The 25,146-nt window shown below is 37.0% G+C and overlaps 1 protein-coding gene across 1 annotated transcript in view; it reads right to left on the bottom strand.

Moving 5' to 3' along the window:
• Klhl1 (kelch like family member 1) overlaps positions 1 to 24,495 on the bottom strand; it is a 262,568-nt gene extending 238,073 nt beyond the window's left edge. The window contains exon 1 of the mRNA XM_051195755.1: positions 23,975 to 24,495. Coding sequence (XP_051051712.1) covers positions 23,975 to 24,471 — 497 coding nt within the window. The 5' untranslated portion in view covers positions 24,472 to 24,495. The remainder of the gene's footprint in view (positions 1 to 23,974) is intronic.
• Between the last annotated feature and the right edge of the window lie 651 nt (positions 24,496 to 25,146).

Below are 25,146 nucleotides of genomic sequence, written 5' to 3'. Positions count from 1 at the left end.
ATTATACACACACACACACCTTAATAATCATAGTAATAATAATAATAACAATACATTAAACACCTGAGAAACTTTACCAAAGAAAGACCACTATAATAATAATAATTTTAAGAGACTTAAGAAAAATTTTGAGGTATACATTAAAAGATGGAAATATATCCCATTTAATAGATTAGATGAATTAATTGTAAAAATGACCATTATGTTAAAATCTATCACAGATTAAATATAATCATAATAAAATTTCTAACATGTTTAACAAACATAGAAAAAATTATCCAACTTAAAGCACAAACTATTTCAACCATTTACAATATTGATATGTTAAATCTTATTTTGAAATCCAAAATACAATATTTATTATGTGACCAACAGTCTCATAATTAAGAAATATGGTGTGAACATATCCACAACTATGAATTAGTACTTGTGTTCCTATATGTATTTGTGTACAAACCTTGTTGAGTGTCTAAGCTACAAAAAACTAAATGGAAAATGGAAGAAGTGTGTAAGAAAAGATGGAAGAGGGAGAGGGAGAGAGCTGGCATAACATGAAGAATACATTCAAATATGGTGTTAATGCTATAATTATTTATGATAAGCATTATTGGTGTTCATTGAATTTGGAAGATGAATTTAATCAATGAAAGAGCAGGTGAAATTGCTGAGGTTCCAGATGGTCCTAAAGTCAGCCTATTAAAACATACTTCAGATATTTAATATGACATATAAAAGAAACATGTAAGTGAAATGAAATGGACAGAGATTGCATAGGTCACTCGTTGGTCTAAACTTTAACTTTTACCAAGTCTTTGGTAACAGAATAGAGCAAGGGTTTGTGAAAAACATGCTCAGTAAAGCTAACTCCGAAGGAGAAAACTTTAAATGTTTCATAATCTCCTACATTTCTCCTATGAATGGGTTTTCATCTTAACTCGGGTATTCACATGGCAGTGGGTAGGGTTTAAAATAGCTATTCACTGTGAATGATCAGTCTCACCAGATCCAATATCTGAGTTGAAAAATGCCACTGGCAATTGACACATCCCATGCACCTTGATCCTGGAGCACTGCAACGCTCACACATCAATAAATCTGGGGTCAGGCAGTACCAGGTGCCTTTGCAACCTAAAACCTCAGTTCTTTTGTCAAGCCCAGTAGACTGAAAAGGGTTAGCCAGGCTCTGTAGAAGATTTCTGTATGTGAACAGTTTCAGGATGTAAACATCCCTGAGGAGGAAGCTGCAAACACTGACCAATCCTTCATATATACAGCCATTTGGATTCCTATTGGAAAGATGCCATATCCCTTAATCCTGGGCCATATGAAAAAAACCTTTGCATATGTCTCCTGTTTCTGAGACCTCATGTCTTGGCATTGCTATGCCTACATCAAAAATACGAGGTCACTGAGGACTTCATTCATTAAGAGCTTCCTCTGTTCCCTACAGATACCAAGTCAGTAACATTCTAGCATGGAATGGAGAGATACTAGATACTCAAGAGATGCCACCACTAACTGAGAATTATGGATAGCTGGTGGTTTCTTGGGAAAGGAGAGTCAGTTTTATTTAAAGATGTGGACTTTCATACATTGATCACTTTCCAGAGGCTGACTCACACCCATGAGCAGCATTTGGGAAACATTAATTGGATTTGGTGGGTCATTAAAAGGAGAGAAGACAAGAAATTTGTTGGAGTTGATAAGTGTGGATTAGATTTGGAAACAGGGAGAGAAGTATGTGGAAGTGAATGTAGTCAAAATAAAGTGTTATGCATGTCTAGAATTCTCAAATTAATAATATATTTAAAAGGGCATACTCTGAATAGAGCAGGGATATATTGTGAGTGATTTTAAAATAATTAAGAAAAATTGTAATGATAAACCTTAAGAATAATATGCATATTTGATTATGGAGACATATACTTCTCTATGACATACTTGAGGATATTTAATTTTTAATTTAATTTAATATTTAATTTCACAAGTTATGAGAACCAATTCTGATTTAAATTGCTAGCAATTCTTTTTTTAATGTGGGATAACTGGATTCTTGAAAAAGGATCATCATGTGGAAATGAATATTATTATCAGAAATATAGAGGTAGTCACAGTGTGTGCACAAAGGTCTCTAAAGTTATGTAAAAAGAAATTTAATGCATTCTTCCAGTCTTTTCTATAAGTATATGGGGGAAGAAACTGTGGTTGACTGCTGTAAATTTTGTTTATGGTACTTTTTTTCCAAAGTTGTCTATAAAATAAGGTTGATTCATGTATGCAGAAAAATAAAATTACTTTTCCTAGTCATTAAAATTTTGGAATAACTATTGATTTAGAGAACATGGAATTAAGCTACAATATAGTCACTACAGTTCTCCAAATAAAATAAGACGGGGCAATGAGTTTGGATGTACTTGAATTTATGAGGAGAATTTTGCAGAACTGGGAGTTTTATTGGGCTGATGAATGCAGTTATCTTCGCTGTTGGAAAGAGGCTAGCAAACCATTTGATTACCCACCTCACCTCTTTGATTAGACTGAATAATAAACGTCACATGGTAGTCATTTCCTTACACCTCTGTTTTCTTTTTCTTTGTATCTCTTCAGAGTGAAGAAACATCCCTTTATCAACTTTCCACATAGTAACGAGTCAAGGGGATTAATGACAAAGTAGAACAAAGCCAACTGATTAAATCTCAGTGGCCATCCATCTCCATTACACAGTCCACCCTGTTTCTAAAAATACTCTACCCGTATGTTTCCATCAGGACATCCCTTCACAGCACTGCTGCAACTCGCTGACTGTATTAATTAATGCAGCCCTAAGAGTGATTAAAACCTTAATGACTGCACCAAATACGAATAACACATCAGATACTGTCCTTGACATCATCAATAACATCAGTCGCAGGTGAAATCTAGGACATTTTAAGGTGCAGCTTTTTGGAACAACTTACTATAGCAATTTAGGAACAGAAGTTTGACACTGATTGGAAGGGTCTTCAAAGGAAAGTTGATGACATGGAAACATCTATGAAAGAGCTGGAATTTCTCCACTCAGACTCAGAATCACCAAGAACACAAAACATAACTGTGTAGTCCAATGTAAAACCTAAGGGTAGGGAAACATTTCTGACAGCATTAAGAATTTTGGAAGGGAGATGACTAGCATATTCAAGTTCAAATGTTGCTAACCTTGGGGAAATGAGAATGGACAATTGCAGACTCTTGGAACTCTATCTCTTTCTTTATCCTGTCACTCCCTGCCTCTTTTTTTTTTGCTGTCACTTTTTGTTTGTTTATATGTTTTGTTTTGCTTTTTGAGACAGTGTTTCTCTGTATTGCTTTGAAGTCTGTCCTGGAACTAGCTCTATAGACCAGGCAGGCCTCGAACTCATAGAGATCTGCCTGCCTCTGAGTCCCGAGTGTTCAGATTAAAGGTGTTTGCTGCCAACACCTAGCTTAATCTTAAAAATCTATTTTGTAATTGTTCCACATCACTCTTAAAGGAGATAAATTTCACAATTGCTTTGCTATTTCTTACTAAGTATGGAGAAAATTTTCTCAGCAAATTTTATTAGCAATATGAAGAGAATTAAGAAACTGTGCCAGGCTTATTCCATACTTATAACTGACTGCAACATAGGCTTATTCCATAGTTATATCTGACTGCATTATAGTTACAAAACAGGTGTGACTCTGCTCTTTATGCAGTATATAATGAATTATGAAATGTATAAAAAGAATTTTAAAAAAGTGTGTGCTCATTCCACAGTAATAACTGACTGCATCATAGTTTTTCAAAACAGGTGTGACTTTGTTACTTATGTGGTATAAAATGAGCTGCCTCACATCTAACACCACCTATTTTCCTGTGTGAGAAATAGTCACTAAGTTTAAATTTTATGGATATTTCTAACATAAAACTTTACTTCAAGAGCCACTATCAAATAATTAAATTTTAATTTGCTTATTTGTGGTGGTACGGAGATTGTATCCGAGAGAAAGAGAAGGAGAGAGGGGGGAGACAGACAGACAGAGAAAGAGACAAAGATGGAGAGAGACAGTGTGCTTGTATTTAGGTCATACAATAATAAATAGAATCATTTTGGGAGACAAGGAAATCTTGTAGATAGGTGTAACGAATACTGTTTTTCTACCCGCCGCCCGGTCTGGTCCCGCTGCCGCGCCAGCCCCAAATAACACACAGAGACTCTGTATTTGTGTGTATTTGTGTGTATACTGTTGGCCAGGTACTAGTTTCTTATCGGCTAGCTCTGCCTTAGTTATTAACCCATTTGTGTTATTCTATGTATGTCCACGTGTTGTTCTTACCGGGAGCCGGCTGCCACATACTGCTCTCTCCAGACTCTCCATCTTGACTCCTCCTTCCTACTTCCTATTTCCTCCTTGTCTCCTAGTCCCTCCTATCTTCCTTTCCTATTGGCCAACAGTGCTTTATTATTAACCAGTATGAAAAACATATATACATAATGGCATCTCACATCAGATAGGAAATGTAAACAAAGGCAATGAAGTATATGTAAAGTGAAACAAGGAGAAACACAGTAAGAAATGACAAGATGAGTGTGGGAGGAGGAAAACTAAGAACAATGTATGCATTAGAAGTTTGTAATGGACCTATCACTTTCACTGCTGTCCAAGAGACAATAATGGAGAGGATGAGACAGTTGCAATTGTGAGCTTTCGTATAAAACACACTTCAAAATGAGATTTTTAAAATCACATGACTTATATGAAACCCCGCATTCCATGTCTCATTTTAATTCAAAACCATAGTAATTTGGAAACACAAAGATATGAGCTGAAGACATGGCTAACATGTTTAGTTCTCAAGGAAGAAAGCATTATCTTCCCTGGGGAATGCTGACCAATGAGTCTTTCAGAGCCAATTAAATTCACATTATGTAAGAGATGCTGCCTTAGTGCAAAGGCATCCAGTGTCAACACGTGAATTATTCATGCATACATACACTTAAAATAAATAAAGAAAACCTGATGTGATGGCAACATATTTGATCCCAGCATGCTGGAAGCTGAGGCAGGAAGTCAACCTTCTCTATATAGAGAGATTCAATCAAAAAAAAAAATAGCAATAATAATGCAAATAAAATTTTAGATAATGGCTTCAAATTTGACCAAGCATACATTTATACATTTATAGTTTCTTGTTCTTATTTCTTAAAAGAAATAATAGCATATAAATAATTTCAGTTAATATTGTCATTTATGGACATCAAGAGTGGGCTTTTCTCTTGATTTCAGAAAATCACATGTAATGATATAGAAAGAGTGAATTTTTTTTCTACTATGAAAACCTCTTCTCATTTGAACCACACTCTGGCTGCAGACCCTATAGTAATCACACCTATTGCTCCTACTGCATCTTAAAGCCTTCCAAAGATTGTGGATAGTCTCCCATGATTATGTCATTAAACATGTTACAATATGTGAAAGACTGACTGGCACTGCCATTCTTTTCTGCAGTCATAGAGACAGAAGAATTTATGAATGTTAGGGGTATAAAGTTTCCTTTAATTAGCTTAATTTCATAAATTGGTCCACATGATTTTTATATGTCTATTTGTTTCACAATAATAATATTGATAGGAAATATGGGTGTCATCCTCCAGACACATTTGTTGTTAAACTAATGAAGGATATTATGAAGTTTAAATTTATACCATTTTATAGGTAGACAAAACTTATTTTTAGTAAACTTTGAATATGAAAATTACATACTAAAATAAACTAATTGTTAATTATATTGTTATATTATATAAAAGTAGCTTTAAGTTGGTAAATAGTGCAATATATTCAAACTTTAAAATTTATGAGTAGCTCCTAGGGATATACTTTCAAATTATCTTCCAGAAGTAATTTAAAAACAACTCATTGCAACGAATATTCAATATAATCATTAGAAAAGTATTTATAGGGTCTTTATTCAATTTTAAGATATCTTCATGCTATTATTTGCCATTTTATTATCATTTTATTCATTCTCTGAGAACTTTATACTTATAATTTTATATTATATAGACTATATTTTCATCATACACAACCTTCTTCATCTCAAATCTATCCTAGACTCATACCACATTCTCTTTTTTTTGGTTTATTTTTAATAAGCTACTAATTCCAGTTACAGGTATGTATTTTCATATAGCCATTCAACATGAGATGTGTGAGCTATAAGACACCACACTCATGAAATCAATGCATTTCTCTTCCCTAATAGCAATAAACTGTCAATAGGTCCTTAGCCAAAGGTGGCATCTTGCTAGTCTCTTGTACAGTGCCTGTTGGAATGTTGACTAGTTTGATCTTGTGCAAGTCTTGATTTGACAGCCACAGTTGGTATGAAGTCATGAGTACAGCATCCCTGTCATTTCCAGAAGAAGCTACTCTGAAGTTGTCCTCACCACCATCCAGTTCTTAAAATCATATTACCTCCCTTTCAGGATGTTGCCTTAGCCCTTTGTTTTCACCGTACTGAAAATAGATTTTTTTCATGTAGTATGTCATGATTACTATTTCCCAACACTCTATTCCTTATAGTTCCTCCACAACTCCTCTTCCACCCAGATCCACGCCTTTTCCATCTTTATTTAGAAAACATACAGTCATTTAAGGGATAAAACTGAACACCATAGTATATACATAGAAGTTCCGGTGTCTGCATCTGTGCATGCTGCTTCAGGCTCTGAGAGTTCAGATGAGCTTTCATCATGTTGATACAGAGAACTTTGTTTTCTTGGTGTCTTCTGTCCTTTCTGGCTTTTATTGTTTTTCTACACCTTCATCTATAGGTTCCCTGAACTCTAAGGGGATGGATTTGACAGAGACATCTCATTTATGGCTGAATGTTCCAAGAGCTCTCACTCCTATCTAATGTTTCATTGTTAGTGCCTGCATTTCTAACATCTGAAGCAGGAAGATGTTCAGATGATGGCTGAGCAAGGCACTGATTTATGAGTATAGTAGAAAGTCAATAGGAGTCATTTTTCTTTTCACAAATAGTTGATTGATTTTACCCTAGGCCTCTGGAATATCTAGATCAAGTTCTTGAACATCCATGCTGTGTTGGGTTTGGGTTACATCTTATAAATTGTACTCTATGTCAAATAGGACATTGGTTAGTTACTCATGTAAGATTTGTGTCCCTGTTGCCATTGCATATCTAGAAGAAGGGCATCATTGTAGATCAACAGGTTTGTAGTTTGTGAGTAGTGGTTTATGTTTATGAGTACTTATTGTGGTTAAATAAGGATCAAATAGGCCGAATAGATGTTTATTCAGGGAGAAATAACTTACAACCTAGACAGATGAACACCAGGAAGTTCCACTGGATGCTCTCCTCTCCCTGACCCACCTGCAAGAGCACATTCTGGCTCCTCCTCAGACCTCCTTCCACAGGTAACTTCCGCCCCTGGCTCCACCCCCAATGGGCGTGGTCTTTGCTACAGAGGGAGACCAAAGTAAATATCCAACTACAATTCCTTTTTTTTTTTTTTTTTTTGTAACCTAAAGGAAACCTTCCTGTACCAAAGACACTAGCACTTGGAATGATGATTCTATATAGGACACAGTTCCCAACTTCTCCTTGCTCAGTGACATAAATAGGTGTTACATTCTGCCATGAAGTCTTGCTCTCAGTTTCTGGGGGTCAACATCTATTCTTTGCAACATACTACAGTGTCTGGGGATTTCCAAGCTGGCTGTCCCTTTGGCCAACAACTCAAGTAGATGTAACCAAACTCATTACTGGAAGCTTCATTTGGTTTTAAGAGATGGCCAGTTGGGTTTCAAACTCCTCGATTATTCGGATATTTTATTTAGATTCCCTTCAAATGTGTCTATATTTTAGGATGTTCTACTGTATTAGATTTCTATTCTGCTTTCTTTAATGAACAATGATGGGGCCCTGATCCTTGTCCAGCCCTATCACTTTCCATTGCATCTGTGATTCTAAGGATTATAGTTGTTGATCATTGACAATAGCAAATATACAATTGTAGGTCTCTGGACATTTCTCTAGAGTCAGTCTTCTCTTCAAACCTATAAAGGCTCCCTCTTTTATGGTAAATCTCTTTTTTTATCTCTCTCTCCTCTATTTCTCCTCTGACTCAGTCTTCCTAGTCCTACATGCTTTGCTGTCCTCCCCTTCACTTTCTCCTAGCTCCCTCTCTACTCAGTGCCCCCAACTCCCAATATACTCAGGAGATCTTGTTCCTTTCTCCTTCTGTGAGGGACCTTATATGATTCTCTTAGAATCCTTCTTGTATCGAGTTTCTCTGTCAGTGTGAGCTATAGGCTGGTGACACTTTGCTCTATGTATGAAATCCATATATGAGTAATTTTACATACATGTACCTCTTTTGGTGACTGGGTTACCTCGAAAGGTTTTTCAAGTTCCATCCATCTGCCTGCAAATTTCAAGATTCCATTGCATCCCCCCAACCCAGAGTAGTACTCCATTGCGTGAATGTGCCACATCTTTATCCATTCTTCAGTTGCGTGGTATCTAGGTTGCTTCCAGGTTCTTGATATTACAAATAATGCTGCTATGAACATATTGAGCACATGTCTTTGTTGCATGGATGTGGATCATTTGGGTATATGCCTAAGAGTGGGATTGCCAGGTCCTATGGTAAACTGATTCCCATACTGATTTCCAAAATGGCTGTACAAGTTTGCACTCTCACCAGCAGGGAGGAGTGTTCCCCTTTCTCCACATCCTCTCCAGCATAAGTTGTCCTTGGTGTTTCTAATTTTAGCCATTCTGGCAGGAGTAAGATGGTATCTCATAGTTGTTTTGATTTGCATTTCCCTGATAGCTAAGGATATTGATCACTTTCTTAAGTTTCTTTCATCCTTTTTGATTTCCTCTATTGAGAATGCTCTCTTCAGTTTTATACTCCATTTTTTAAAAATAGGGTTATTTTTGTTTTGGTGACTAGTTTCTTGAGTTCTTTGTATATTTTGGAGATAAGCCCTCTGTAAGATGTAGGATTAGTGAAGATCTTTTCCCAGTCAGTGGGCTGAGGTTTGGTCTTGTCAACAGTGTCCTTTGCCTTACAGAAGCTTCTCAATTTGAGGAGGTCCCATTTATTAATTGTTGATCTCAGTGTCTGTGCTACTAGAGTTATGTTCAGGAAGCGCTGAACCTGTACCAATTTTTTCATGGGTACTCCCACTGTGACCATCTTTTAATTTTTTCTCAACCATTTGAGTTCATTTATTTGAATAATCTCTGTTTAAATCTTCATCTTATCTTTAATTGCATTAATTGTTTTCTTAATATCCAACACTGAGTTATTTGTATATTTTGGATATTAATCCACTCTTTTGTGTGTAGTTGGCAAAACATTTTCCCATTCTGTAGGTTACCAACTTTGTTCAAATATAAATGTCCTTTGACTTACAGAAGCATTTCAGTTTCATGACGTTCCATTTATTAATTGTTGACTAGAGTGCCTATTCTAATGGTGTTCTGTTTAGAAAGTCTATATGACATTGAGTCTAAGGCTTCTTCTATCAGGTTGTCTGTATCTGATATTATTTTGATGTATTTGATCTTTTTGTAGCAAGCTTTAAGTATGTATCTATTTGGATAACTATACATGTGGTAACTACTTTGACCTACACTTATTGATGAAAATGCTACCCTTTTTCACAGTGTATTTCTGGATTCTTTATGAAAAACTGTGTGTGCACAGTGTTTGTGGATTTATATTGGATTCTTAAATTCAATTCCATTGACCAACATATCTGTTTTATGGCAATACCATGTTGCTTTATATTACTATATCTATGTAATACAACTTTAAATCAGGGATTACAATGCCTTCTGCAGATCTTTTATTATTCAGCTTTATTTTACTGCCATGGATTTTATTTATTTTTTTTAATGTCTTTGAGTGTATATGTGTGCGTCTGTGTTTGTTTTCATACACAGATGAAAAATTTCCACTAGAGATCTGGGAAGAATTGTGATGGGATTGATGGGATTGCATTGAACCTGTAGATCTTCTTTCAGGGTTATAAGGCTTTTATCATTCATCTGTCATTTGCTTGATTATTATTTTAGGCTTCTGTGAAATTAGTTGTTTCACTAATTTGTGGCTCAGTCCATGTATCAGTTGTATATCAGTGAACTACCTATTTGTGTCATTTAATTTTGTATCCTGCTAGTTCCTGGATGTGTTTATCAGCAATAGTTGATTTCTGGTAGAATATCTTAGAGCCACTTGGGTAATTCAGAGGAATACCCAAGTGACATAAAGGAAAATACAGCTGTAATTTAGGAAACATGTATATGTCTATAACATTGGATATTTATCTATGTACATAAAATTAATACTTAATAAATAATTAATTAACATGTTATAAATTTTCATACTTTAAATTTAACAATAATACTAGTAAATTTCATATATAATGTGCAAAGAACAGAAAATAATTTATTTTTTATTTAATTGTAATGTAGGTCATTCTCAGTCTATCGCCATTTCTTTGACTCCCTGCAAACCACATAACTGCAATCTACCATGGATGCTACAATGGTAACACTTGGCTGAGACACCAATAAGCTACATGTTACTCATTTCCCTTTTCCATTCTAGTTTATTTAGGGTAATCTTAGGCCTGCTAGTCTTGCCCCCTTTTGTCAAGCCTCCCAGTTCATTTCCATCTTTTTGGAACCCAGCCTCTTGGTGTGAACTGAATATCCACATAATTATTCCTTGTTCCCTTTCTCATACATTTCTCCCAATGCCATCTCTATTGCTTTGTATCTCCTGCTAGACTAGTTGCTAGACAGACAAGCACTGCATCACTCATTCAGTCTTCCAAGCCTATCTCCTTTCCATTTGTGACTTGGATGCCATAACATGCAGGAACACCTTTTTTCCTCATTTTTCTCTATATCCATTCATTCTTGGCTGTCTCCATGCATTTCTAGCCACACTGACTTAAAAATACTCTCTATTAGGAGCACCTGAGCTACTGCATTGAGATGGGATGCAGGAAAATTACTTGTTTCTCCTTTCCCCTTCTACATTCTAGGCTCTCTTCAATACCCTTTAGTCACCTCCAACTGTACACCTCAGTCTCTCCTCCACTCATCTTACTCCTTTGGAACTTACTGTAGTATGTGATGTTAAAAGTTTGTCCTCATTTTTGCTTCTGCCACTCTTTGTGATAGATAACACATCCCAAATCTCACTTGAAAGACCTCTAGAGTTAGTCACCTTTATATACCTGCTAGCCTGTGAATCACCCCATAAACTGCTTTAAGTTGGGACAGCTCTGAGTGTCAGTTGACACTTCCAGCAAGAATTGTGTCGGAAATCTGAAGCATTAAGTGTGCCCAGAAGACAATAAATAAATGAATATATAAATAATCATTATTCTGGCCCATGTGGTCCACATGTAAGGCTGTGAATAACTATAGAAAACCTTTGAAACACCCACTTTAAAAGGTAAAACATGATATCCAGAACAGACACAAAAAGATTATAATTTCAAATACCTAGACACCATTGCAAAAACACAAACAAAAGACATATAAAACAAAGAGAACATGAAAGTCACAGATAACATGCAAACTGTAAATACCTGAATGAATGTTCTACAAGCTTCAAGAATTCACAGATTACAATCTACACTACTTCATACAACAAAATTATAATGAAAGAAATAAAATTTCTTAAATAGTTTTATCATGAAATAGTTTCTCTGTTGAAAAATATCATGGTACTTTAATTGGCATTCCATTAATGGGAGTTAAAGTTTTTCCCTGCCAAAATTTAATATCCTTTCAGATTCTACATATTTAATGCTTAGATTATTAAGTGTCACAGGGAAGTTTACTTTTCCATCTTGCATATTTGACAATTTGTGTGTCTCTTTTATCTGCGTATGCATGTCTTTCTCTAGATTTGGAAAATTTTCTTCTAGGATTTTTTAAAGAAAGTGTTTTATGTGTCTTTGACATGGCTTTCTTCTCTTTCTCTATACAAATTTATTATTGTGAGAATGAGATGTAAATTCTTATAGCCAAAGGATAAAAGCAATAACAATAACTATATTCAGCCAAGTCTAAGAAGACATCAATATGGTGATAAAGTTCAGTTACAATAACAAAAGATATGTTTGGGATAAGGAAGATTATTTAAGATATAGAAATAATATTTGATTAAGAGACTAAGTTTCTTAGTCTCTCAACAAAAACTAAAGTTATTTTGGAAATTAAAACTCATTTAAAATCCTAATAGAAAAGCCTCACCAGATGTGATCGGGTGCTTACTTGAAATTTGCAGGCAAATGAATATAAGTAGAAGAAACCATCCTCCTGAATAAGGTAACCCAGTAACAAAAAAGACAAACATTGTATGTACTCATTCATATATGGATTTTAGATATGGAGCAAAAGATCACCAGCCTACAATCTACACTGCCAGAGAAGCTAGGAAACAAGGAAGACCCCAATACAGACATATACAATCCTTCACAGAAGGGGAAAAGGACGAGATCTCCTGAGCAAATTGGGGGCAGGTGGAGGTGGGGGTTGGAGAATAAGTTAGGAGAAAGAGAAGGGGACAAGAGGATGGGAGAGGAGAACATGAGGAAACAGGAAAATTGAGTCAGGGGAAGAATAGAAAAGAACAAGAACAGAGATACCATAATAGAGGGAGTCATGATAAGTTTAAAGAGAAATCTCACAGTAAGGAATTGTCTAGAGATCTGTAAGGATGATCCCCAACTAAAAAGCTAAACAGTAGTGGAGAGGCTACTTTAAGTGCCCTTCCCTGATAATGAGAATGATGACTACCTTATATGGCATCCTAGAGCCATCAACTAGTAACTTATGGAAGCAGAAGCAGACAACAACAGCTAAACCCTAGCTGAACCCATGGAATCCAGTTGCAGAGAGGGAACAGTGATGAGGAAAGGGGTCCAGACCATGCTGGAGAAACAACTGACCCAAACAAGGTGGGGACTCATGGTCTTCAGACTGATGGCTGGGAAACTGGCATAAGATGTGGGGCTATGTGGGGAGGGGTATGGGAGGATGGGAAGGGAGATGGAACTGGACTCAATATGTAAAATAAGAAAAAATATTAACTTAAAAAAATAAAGAGAAGCCTCACCTATAAAATATAGCATATAGAAAATTGGTGGAAACCCCATGCTACAATTATATTAAAAAGCATTCCCTGTAACATTTTGGATGCTCCTGTAAGATCCCCAGAAAATTAACCCAGGCACTGAGGGTCTTCTGGAACCTTAGTAGCAGAGAAGAAATCATCAACTGGAGAAAACCCTGAGGAGATGAGCACCTTGAAATATTCCAGTGCCCTAAGAAAATCCTCTCTGAATAAACCAAGGCCCAGATATTGATGCCACCATCCAAAAGAGGGAGAAACAATAAGTTATATAGAAAGTCATCTAGTGTGGACACCACCAGAGGAAAACTTGTGTAAGAGCTGCCATTCCTTTAGGCTACAAAGGATTTGCACTGATTTCTTGTATGGTACCGCGAGGCTCACCTGATCTGTCCAGGTATATGAATGTGTGGGGGCCAACCTCTTTTTGATTTTTTTTTTAATTTTTTAATTTACTAGTATAACGGTGTCTCTTTGAGTACTCTTGTCAGTTCTGGTGGTTGGAGGACAGAAATAAAATAGACAAGTGAGTGAACTGTCAGCTGCCCCCAAAGCTCACAGGCCAAGCCAGGCTGCACATAAGCTGCTTCTCTGACCTCTTTTGTTAGCACCTGTACCGTCTGCTGCCAGCAGTTGTCGCTATTCTTATGGGACATGCAGGACCCTAGCAATGGCAATAGCCACGGGTTTCCCTATAATACTCAGTGGCTTCTGTGGTATAAGAACCCACATACCCTGACTTGAAATATTTACCCTCATTTTGGTCTCACCAGATGCCCCAGAGAAACCCCAAATCCTCTATCTGTTCCCTCTAATTGATATACAAACAAGGAGAAGAAATACTTTCCTGAGCCATACATCCTTTTTTTCTTTCTCAGCCTGTTCTAAAAGTCCAGGGAAAGAAAGAATAATTCCTGCAATCACAATGGGAAGAAGTGAAAGTTCAAGTCTTCTACCTGCGACTTATATAAATGGTAGACTTGATGAGTGCTTTAGGCTCCCATCAAGTGTTTTTTATACATACCAGCCAACTGGGAATCATTGCCAATAGTTCCTAGACAACCTGTGCATGTCTAAGAGCAAGACGGAACCCTGCTGAAAACTAGAAATTTTGCTTTGAGCCCAGGCAATGGGAAACTGCCTGATGGAGAGGCCCAGACAGCATGCTCCTTCAAAGCCACCTAATGTATTTAGGATCTTAATATCAATGAGTTTAACAGGGCACAGGATGATTTTTTCCTGTCAAATATTATTTTGAGGATTAAAAGTTGTAGCCAGAAAACTCATCAGCTAACTCGAGGTAGACCAGTTTACTTAAAGACCAAAAAAGAACAGAAAAGGCTCTGTGGGACATATCAGGTATTCATCCCTCCTCCCACAGTTGTAGATGCCTTCCAAAAGCAGAAAAGTAGTAGCATTGCTTCTGTCATGTAGTCAGTCCCAGGAATAAGTAGAAATCTTGATGTATTAGAGGGAGTTGATGGAATGAATGGGTCTCAACTGTTGGAAATTGCTCAGAAAATTCACAACAGCTGAGATTCAGGTGATGAAAGGCAGGTACACTCTCTCATGGCAAGACTGATTGCTTTGGGAAAACTTACAAGATAGGAAATAGTGGAAGTATAACAGAAGAATGGTTTCAGGGACACACTAGAGTTATTTATGAGATCGGATTGCAGATCTCTAAGAATTTTGACAAAAACATCTGCACATCACCCTGCTTTAGTGTGTACATGGCCTCCCCATCTCCAATCATTGACAAGGATTGCGGACAAGCGATAAAAGGAATTTTGGAAGCCCTATAAGTTTGGGGTACATTGTCTCAGCTGTTCATCCCTCAGGTAAAATACCTTGGCTACAACCTAGAAGAAATAAAACTAATTTTTCCTGACAATGATATCCCAGCCATTCTACTCACACATCAAAATGAAAAGGCAAGTGTAAGAATTCGTGGAGGTAGCTGGATACTGGTGGCTATAGGAAATAGGATTCCTTTAGATAGACATGGCTCATTGTGTGTTTGAAGCCTTTGGAATAGACTGAGACTGAGCAGAGAGACTTCAAAGCCTTGAAAAGGACACTGAAGTGTGCCTCAGCCCTGGTCCTCCCAAGATATTACTAGGTCATTCAACTTGCATGTGAAAGAGACCAGCACTATCACCTAGAAAGCCTCATACAAACCCCTGGACCCTGGAAAGAATTGATGGCATATCTGTACAAGCGTATTGAAGCTGGGGTAGGTGGGATGTATAAAGGCTATAACTGCCACCATCCAACTGGTAAAAGGAGCTCATAAATAAACTTTTAATTCATGAATTGTTCCAGGCATCCTCACACTCAGTCGGAGTCCTTTTTAGCCAAGATGTGGCTACCTAATGCCCTAGTGATCCAATATCAGGCCCTGCTTCTGAAGCAACACTGCATCTAGTTCCATTAGACATCAGCTCTCTCAACCCTGTCATTCTCTTGCCATACGAAAATCTTATGGGTACCCCGGAGGAATGGCAATGCCATTGGGGTCTATCAGGCTTGACCTGATTGAGTTCCCATCAGGGACATAGGACAAAAGATTGTTCATGTATAGCATCAGTTTCTTCCATGATGGGAAGCTGGAGCATCAGAGGTGATATAAGAAAAGACTATTTGAGCACAGTCCTTAAGAAAGGGAACCTTAGTTCAATGAGGTTAGTTTGAACTTTGACAGAAGCACTGTGTTTGGAGGATGACAAGACTATCACCATATACATTGATAGTTGATGTGCTTTCACCATGGCCAATGTCCTTGGGGTAATATAGAGAGGAGAATTACTTACCCCATAAAGAAAAGAAATAAAACAAAATAGAGAAGAAATCTTATCCTTATTGGAAGCTATCTAGTTACCCAAGATGGTGGCAATCATCCCCTGCAAAGGATACAATAAAAAAGAGGAAGGGGGTTTGACCATAAGCTAGAGTCGGCACAGGGACTAACTTAACTGCCTAAGAAGTGCCTAAGAACAAATGGGGTCACTTTAAGTCTTGGTCATTGAGCCTGCATTACAGCTCTGAATGTACTGACTGAGTGAACAAAGAACTGGACAAACAGGAAGAACAGGGAAGATGAACACTGAGAATCTAGAAAGATGAAAGGTTATGGATCTCCACCAAGCCACACATCTAGGAGCTGAAGAAACTGCTGAAAGGAGTCCTAGCTATTGTGTTCAAACAGTTGAAGTCCTGATTGAGAACACCACCTTCAGATGCTCTACCTCTGCTCACATATTCCCTAGAGGGGGGGAAGAGGGATTCCAGAAAGGGTTTGGGTTTAAGGATATGGGCCTGGGAAACATTGGGAACTGGACTTTACTGCAATCTGGGCTATTGGTTTGATCTCTGAATATTTGATGGTGCTTGAAGACACCTTCTCAGAATGGATGGAGGTCACTCCACCAGAACAGTGACTGCTACACTATGAGCTGACAAACTTTTTGAGGAAATAATTTCTAGGCTTGGACTACCCTACCTTTAGGGTCTGAGATTGCCTGGTGGTCTTCATGGCAAAGGTATCTCAAAATCAGACAGAGTTATTAAATATTGATTATAATTGCATTGTATATATAGGCCACAGAACTCTGGTTAGAAAGAGTGAACGGAGACTATCACCAATTATTCCCAGAAAAGGGCAAAAGCGGGGGGGTCAAGCTCCTCCAATATTCCCTAGTTATAGCCAAATATACTTAACAATAACTCCCATTGAAATTACATTTCACAGACCACCTTCCACCTCAAATTCTGAAATATTCCCAAGGTAAAAATGTTTAATCACTCTTTCCTTCTCAAGTCCTTGCAGCCTTTGCAGGAAGGTCCTCAGGCCACTGACCAGATCATGAAGGCAGTTCTGCATTGCCCACTTCTAAACCCATCTGCTTGTACCCAGGAAAATTAGCTTGGGTACAGATTAACCCTGGCCAGATCCAGAGCATGTTTGGATGCTACCCTATCCAGTCATCTTCAATCTCCAAAATGTTTTTCAAAATAGTTGATGCCATCAATTGGGGCATGGGAGATCTATGATGATGATGATGATGGTAAATGGACTCTCACATGGACCTCAGATTCCTTAAAGATAAGAATGACCAGAGTTTACAACTCGGAATTTCCATCAGCCCCCAAAATGGAAATAGAAATTCAGGGGGGAAAAACCTGGGATGGCAATCTCTGTCTTTGTGATAGACCTCTACTCTCTGATGGCCCTTCCACGGATAGAACTACATGGATTTAGAGAAGAAATACAGGTTAGTAAATCAGGTTGTAGAGGAGATTGATCAGAAAAAATCCCTCCAGTAATTACATATTTATGCTTGCCATGACAATGGTGAGTGGTCTTCCCAAAAATGACATACATACATGATGTTCTCAAGGTACCCCTATTGCTTGTACTAACCATTTCTGGAAATGTGGATCCTCTGACTCACTGAAAAGTCACACTCCTAATTGCCTATGGCTGACCATCTTATTGTCAGCATTAGCTGAACTGTTGATTCTTATTAAGTCAGGTTAGTGATATAACCCTGCATCTTCAACTACATCAAACAGAAAATAAACTCAGTTAAGCAACTAGTCCTTAGGACCAACTATGGTCCTAAGGATAAGTAAAATTTGACTTCTGTGTGTAGAACTAGTGGGGAATATGACTGGGTGAAACAGTGTAGATGTTCCTTCATCTTGGACTTTCGATGAAACCATTTCATGTTTAACTACAATTTCATCTTCTTGATGGAGAGTCCCACAGAAAATTACCCAACTCTAAGAACCAAAGGTTGATCAACATTCCTAGTTGATTAGCTTCTTTTAAACTCCCTGCATGAGCTCAATTATTTCTAGCTAACTTCTGATTTGTCACATTATTTTCTTGAGCAAAGAACCACCTTTCCACCATTACCTTCAGATTGAGAAGCCAAGACTTTGTTTCTGCCTTCAAATAGTCTGTTGCCTTTGACACTCAGTACTACACAAAGGTCCAAACATCTGAGTATACCTCCTGAAGGAAAGATTTTCAATTAGCTGTGAACTATGTGTGAGTGGACATTTCTAGTGGATTCTCCATAACAGTTCCTTCTAGCATGCCTTTAATCCACCATCATGACACTAACCCTCAGAAACTGTAAGACCAATTAAATGTATTCTTTTATAAGTTGGTCATTGTGTTCTGTAATGGGAATAGAAAAGTAATTAAGATAGTAATGAATTGCCTAGAGGAATCAAAATTAAAATCAGTTGTAGCCTTTTCTCTTGACTGTGTACTGTACCTGGAAGATATGATTCTGTTTTTGAAGTCACCACATACATTAGCTGCAGGACATAAAGAAATCAAATTTTTAATTGTCCAGGAACTACTCTTTTTGATGGAGAAGCTAGAAACTACTCCATCTGTTTGCTAGCTCTAATAGTGTCCAAGTACCATGTGGGCTAAAGAGGGGAAAGACATCAATGTTTTTATCCAGTTTAGAATGGACCATGCATGCTACAATTCTGATCTTTCAGACAAGATGTGTCTACTGACACAATAGTGGTACAAATGTTATACATAAAGTAACAACTTTCTGAATTGACCTGAAATCTACTAGTAATCTTATCCAACTTCTTTGGCTTAGGAGGAACAACCTACTATAATTAGTTTTCTAAATGTTCATATAAACAAAGAGCACTCTAAATATTTATGTTTGTACACATAGGCCTAGTCCTCTGTCAACAAATATCACAAAAGCTTCTTCTTGCAATTAGTAGTAGTTAACAAACAGATTTATAACTCAGGAAACTGATCAGAATAGGTGACTGTGAGTGTTCAGCCCTAATATAAAATATCTGATTTAAGGTTCCTTCCTGTAAGGCTCAAAGAACATCTAAGGATTGCAAAAGAATTTCAGAGCTGAAAGTAAATGAGTAACTCTGGGAAAGCCTGCCATTTGAATGTGACAGTTGATCTGGTGTACTCATGAACTTATACATAGCTGCTTTGGTTACCAGCACAAGACCAAAAAACGGTTAACTACATCAAAACTCCAAAAAGATGAAGAATCTCAGGAGATGCCATCTCTAGTTGAGATTATATTAACCTGTGCAATAGCAGGGGGAATATCAGCCATTTTTCGTTGGGTTTATGGACACTAATATGTTGTTCATGCTCCATTAAATGACATAACAGCTAAGTGCATATTTGGATACCATTAATTTGAAATACTAGGATGATTTAAAAAAATAAAGAATCCAGGAAAATGAGATGATCAGGGTTTGCAAACATCCAGAAAACGGGATTACAGGAGGGAAAGTAGGAGTTGATTTGACCAAAATATATACACATGAAATTCAGAAAGACTGAATTGAAAATGTTTTTAAAATATTTCAACCTTCAGAAGCACATTTTATATAAACTTTTACCATATAAAATTAAAATTAATAGTCTTTTTCACTTTAGGTTATACTCACATATTATTACTCAATGAAAAAAGTAAAATGTGCCCAACAAAGCATATGCCAGCAAATAATTGTGTGTTTTCTAATACCAAAGAGATAAAAATTGCACCAAGATTATAGGGTGTTAGCATTTAAAATCTACACAACACCAAATTTTAGCAACTGTTCTTTCATTAGCCATACTCTTATTATCACTTAATATGGTCATAAAATATTCATCATTATTCTACATTGTTTATGGACCTGCTCTAAAGCAGAAACTAAATGATGTATCAAATATATACACTTTCTTCACTTAGAAATTTCAAATAAATACACATGATAAAATGAACACAGATGTTAACTTATGTTATAATCTTGGTGAGAAGATACCATATAGTTACTCTAAAGCACAGAACTAGATAATATTTGTTGGGAGATGAAGGACATCTTTGAGAGAGGAGGAGGTATTTTATTAAAAATACCTCATCACTAAAGAATACTAGACACAGAAAAGGCTGTCTGAGGATGCACAAACACCAGTTAAGAAGATATAAGTTGTGATGCCAGTGCACTGATCACTTACACAGTACACTGAAAATGATTGACAGAGGTCAGGGGCAAAGGTGAGGAGTGCTGTTCAGAAAGCAGTGGATGGTAAATCATTCATGTGTGGATACCTATGGAATACACTGAATCAGAATTCCTACAGTAAGCTAAGTCTGAAAAGGTAGAAGACAGATGAGAACTGCAATGATGTGAGTAGCTCTAACTGTTGCAGGTCTAGAGCCTAATTACACTTTATCCTGGGCTATCTACAGACTTCTAAATAGACAGTATTTTCTCACTCTCCATACAACCAAATATCTTGTGACTAACTGATAAAACATTTGGAATTTATTAACTTAACTAACCCCTGGTTTCCACAAAACTAAGGCTAAGAGTGTTCAGATAACATCTGATGCATATAACTGATATTTCTCTACTTTTCTGTTACTATCTACTTAATGTTTCCCCCAAATGAATTAAGTACCTCAAGTCATTGTTTTCTTTTTTCTGCTACTCTAAAAATTCTATGAAACTGCTCCCATGTTGGAACATGAAATTTGGGGTAAGTAAATTTGTGCTCCCAGAACATAGTCACTCATATTTGACTCAAGAATAAAATATCCCTTTTCCTCTTTGAAATAGGAACCATTGTTTGCTTTTTCATGAATACTTTAATCAGTTAACTTTTATTATATATATTGTGATCAATAATTCTTTGAATTCGTAGTTCTGATTCAGTAGAATTCTATGAGTGGAATGATAAAAACATAAATCTGAAAATATATTAGGCTTTGTTTTTTTACATAAAAATTTGGAAATATGATGCATATACAATGATATTTTAATCAAGTTTGAATATATATGCAAACTAGTGAATAAGAATATAGGTCGTCAACTTATTGAGTAAAAGTTTTCTGAGGGCTATGATCAAAAGAATAGAGGACTTGGACTTGTTTGCAGTGGTAGGAGTCAGTAGATACTCAATGTATTAGCAGTATGGAATGAGATGGCAGAATTCTGAAGATAAGTTAGTTTATGTCTTTGTATTTATGGCATCTCTGTTTCAAGTGGATGAAAACTTGAGCCATTGAGCATTTGAAAGTTATGAGTAGCTTTTTTTATAAGTGTGAAAAACAGGTTAAATAAACAGAGGATTCATATTCATGTAAAACAATGTTTCCATCTGGTGCCAGACTAAAAAGGAGAAAATAAAATGAAAAAAAAAATAATAATAATGGGATAAAAAATTGATAGGGAAGAGGTTCATTCTTTCTTTGTAGTTAATGTGAATTTTACATAAGATAGCTGATGGCAAACCTGAAAAATATTAAGTGCATATCAATGTTTTTATATTAGTTACATATAAGTTCTAAATTAGTTACAATAAAGTTCTAAATTACAATAATGTCATTCTTGAGTATTTTACTTCAGAAGTCCAATATCTCCTGGGCAATGATTCCTACTCTTCTCAGATATTAAAATATCATATATTGAGAATAACTAATTGCTACATTTACTGTATCATTCGTAATCATTCATGAACACTGAGCCAATGTCCTATAAAAGCATAAAAAGATAAAAGCATGCTCTCTGTAGTGACTAAAAAGAATGTCACATTTACCTACATTCCTTAAGAGTTTGGTGAGAAATTTTTAAAGGAATTAGAGTTTATTTTCAACAAATTCGACATGAAAACTATATAATACTCTGACTTCAACAGTAAAGAATATGTGGGATGATACTTGCATTTATTTATTTAAAGAATTCTTTTCACTTAACAACTTACTGTGATTAAAATGGGTTGTTTTCAAAAGTAAGCATGGCAGATCATCCTTAACTTGGTTCTTGGTTATTACTTTTTATTTTAAAATTAATTTTAACCTATTATCTCTGTTCTTTAGTATTTTCCAATTTATACTTTAATAAGATCTGTATAAAATGCTGACATCCTCACTAGTTCACTCACTAAATGTATCATTAGGCAAGGTAGTTTTTGAATATAAAATATTGCTATTCTGAAATGTCAGCTATTTCTAGTTGATTTGAAAAGAATTTTTTTGTATATACTTAGTATACATACTACTTTCTGAACTGTTTGGGTATCAAGTTTTTTTTTTTTTTTTCTTTTTTACGAAGAAGACATGGATTTGGTTTCCTGTGGGTGTCTGGAAGAAGTTTTAGTGGAGAAAAAATCGTGTGTGTGTGTGTGTGTGTGTGTGTGTGTAGACATTCAAATTATTTGTATTTATGAGTGGAATTACTAAATAATAATAAAAATAAAAGAAATTTCACAATAAAGTTGTAACTTTAACATTAAAGAGATAACTGGTAAATATCAGAAAATCTCCATCACTTAAAGTTTTGAGTGTACTCAAAAGCCCAGGAAAACTTAATTAGTTAAGAATTTTAAATATGTACTAGATGACCTCTCACAAGTCATGATATTCATGGCATGTGATTATTATGATTTTAGTCAACTATTTTACTTCAGTTGATGACAGAAAATCTTAGATTTAGACTTCATATGTGAAAAACTTCTGACATAATTCAACACTGCAAATTTCTCCCTTTAATAAACTATGATCTTGCATTTTGTGAATCATCTTAATCTATCAGAATATGTTCAAGGTTTTTAAAAATTCAAACTCAGGACTACATTATTCAAATCATTTTAAAAACAATGGTGTCATCCTGTTTGTCAAGGTAATGAACAGTTATATTTATCATTTTATTTTATATATTTTCCAACAATATACTTCATAAAAATGATTCAATTAAATTTGAGCTTAAAACTTTCTTCTCTTTTTAATTTTTTAAGAAGCTTTTCAAAAATTTTGGTTAATTCATTGTCATTTTCTAGAATTTCTACTGTACTTTTTTTGTAATATATTCTGATATCATATGAATCTAAATGCAAATCCTTTCATATCCTCATCACATGCTCAACCAAAAGATGATGTATTTAGAATAATGATGACTTGATACACTAAATTTGTAAAACATGAGAGTTGCTTGTGTTCCAGGGATTTTCTGTATGTTCAGTGTTAACAGAACTCTATGCAAAGTGTCGGGCTTGAAATACACCGGAATAAATGTTACCTGAGTATTCTGAATCCATAGTTCTAATCTGAGCCAAAAGAAATTACAACAAATGTCAGAAGCAGACAAATGTCATATGTGGATTTTAATTCTAAGACTTGCATGGAGACAGGCAAAGGTGGGCACAAGAGCCCACCTGAAAGTGGTACAAGAGCAAGAATTATAGTTGGGATAGGGTCACACCATTTGGGAGTAGGGGTGGAGCTATGTCAGTGTTGATGTTCTTTTTTTCCACGTTGTTATTCCTCAAACACAGTGTGAAGCCATTGCGATTTGAGACAATCATGCTAAATCAGTTACGGGCCAAGTAAATGAAATGTATTTTGATTGTGTTCAAAGCTGATTTTAATGGGGACAGATAATGGAACGATATACTTTAATGACAAAGGGTGATGGGAAGACACTATAGACTATGAAATCTAAGAACCATCCAACTTGAATGTTCACCCAAATGTATGCATATACACTTGATGGCTGTAACTCTAAAAGAAGTTGTTTAAAGAGCATATGCATGAGCTACCAGAAATTAATGAGCAAAGTTTTAATGAGGTTGCAACTTGGTTAACAAAAGCCAGGCTGGCATCTAGCTCAAATTTTCATCCTGTAGCTTTCTACCTTAGTTAACTAGGAGAGAACAGGAGGTTGGCAGGATGATTGGAAATCAACTATTTTGAAACCTGCCCTATGGGAACTTACTGTACCTGTGTCCACATCCTTCACCTGTTGCCTGGATGGAGCTGGCAGGCTCCGCTTGGAGCTCTTTCAGGGCCAATCCTTTGTCCTGTGGTCCAGGAAAGTCCATGCCTGTCACTACCTCCTCTTCTAGGGACTCCACGTAGAAAAGAGTCCTGCCGGGCTGCTGGGTGCCCTGCCCAGGAGCCCCTTGCTGCAGCCTGGTGGCAACTGGTAGCAACGTTCCATTCAGGGGATTGAAGGGAGAGGATGAAGAGGACGATGAGGATGATGATGAAGAGGAGGAAGGTTTCTTCCAGAAAGCGCTCACACTGCCCTTTTCCTGGTTTTTGAGCAACCGACTCTGGCTAGGTCCCCAGTGCTCAAAGCTGCCTCCACTGTCCGGTTGCAGGCAGCTGCCCCCAGCTGAGCTACCACCAGAGGCCGGCGAGGGATGGCTGAAGAGTTTCCAGCGGAGTCGCAGGATGTGCTTCACATCGAAGTCTTTTCGCCCGGAGCCAGACATGCTTTATGCACCTAGAGCCAAAGGAGTGCACTTCACACACACCAGTAGCTTGGCGAGCTTTCTGGGGAGGCCAGTGGCGTTTGGAGAAAGAGCTGGAGGCTGGATGCTCCCGGTGTACAAGGAGTGCCAAAGGTGGCCAAGCGGACTGCGCGCCTCTCCAGGAGAACACACCAGCAGCACCGTGAGCGCGCTGCAGAGCCTCGCGGCTCAGTCCGGGTCGTTTTCCCAAGACCTGGGCTTTGGGAAATCTGCAGTCTCGCACAGAGGAAGTCCCGGGACACCAGGGGTTTATAAACCAGGAAGAGATTGCAGGGACCCCCGTGGTGACCACCCGGAGGGAAGAGAGGCTGAAAATGCAAGCGGATGGGAGGGAAGTCTGAGCTCTCCCCAGCTCCAGAGGTGGAAGCAGCTGGATTCACCTCACTGATACACACTCATTACAGAGCTGTAGCATGGATGCTATTCGGATCTCCCGTCTTCGCTGTTCAGAGTTCGGTGCTTGCTGAGTGCAGGGAGAAGTAGTGCACTCCACCCCACCCCCACCCCACCCCCAAATAAGCCGGCTCTGTGCACCTGCTCCCCTACCTCTTTCCTCTGGGAGAATGCCCTGATAGCTAGCCAGGTGTCCAAAGGAAAGTCGAATGCTTTCTGAGATGAAAAAAAAAAAAAAAAAAA

This window comes from Phodopus roborovskii, unplaced genomic scaffold (genome assembly GCF_943737965.1).
Source record: "Phodopus roborovskii unplaced genomic scaffold, PHOROB, whole genome shotgun sequence".
In the NCBI taxonomy this organism is placed as follows: Eukaryota; Metazoa; Chordata; class Mammalia; order Rodentia; family Cricetidae; genus Phodopus; species Phodopus roborovskii.
The sequence above is the reverse complement of the archived record's forward strand: the minus strand, read 5'-3'. Positions and strand labels throughout refer to the sequence as shown.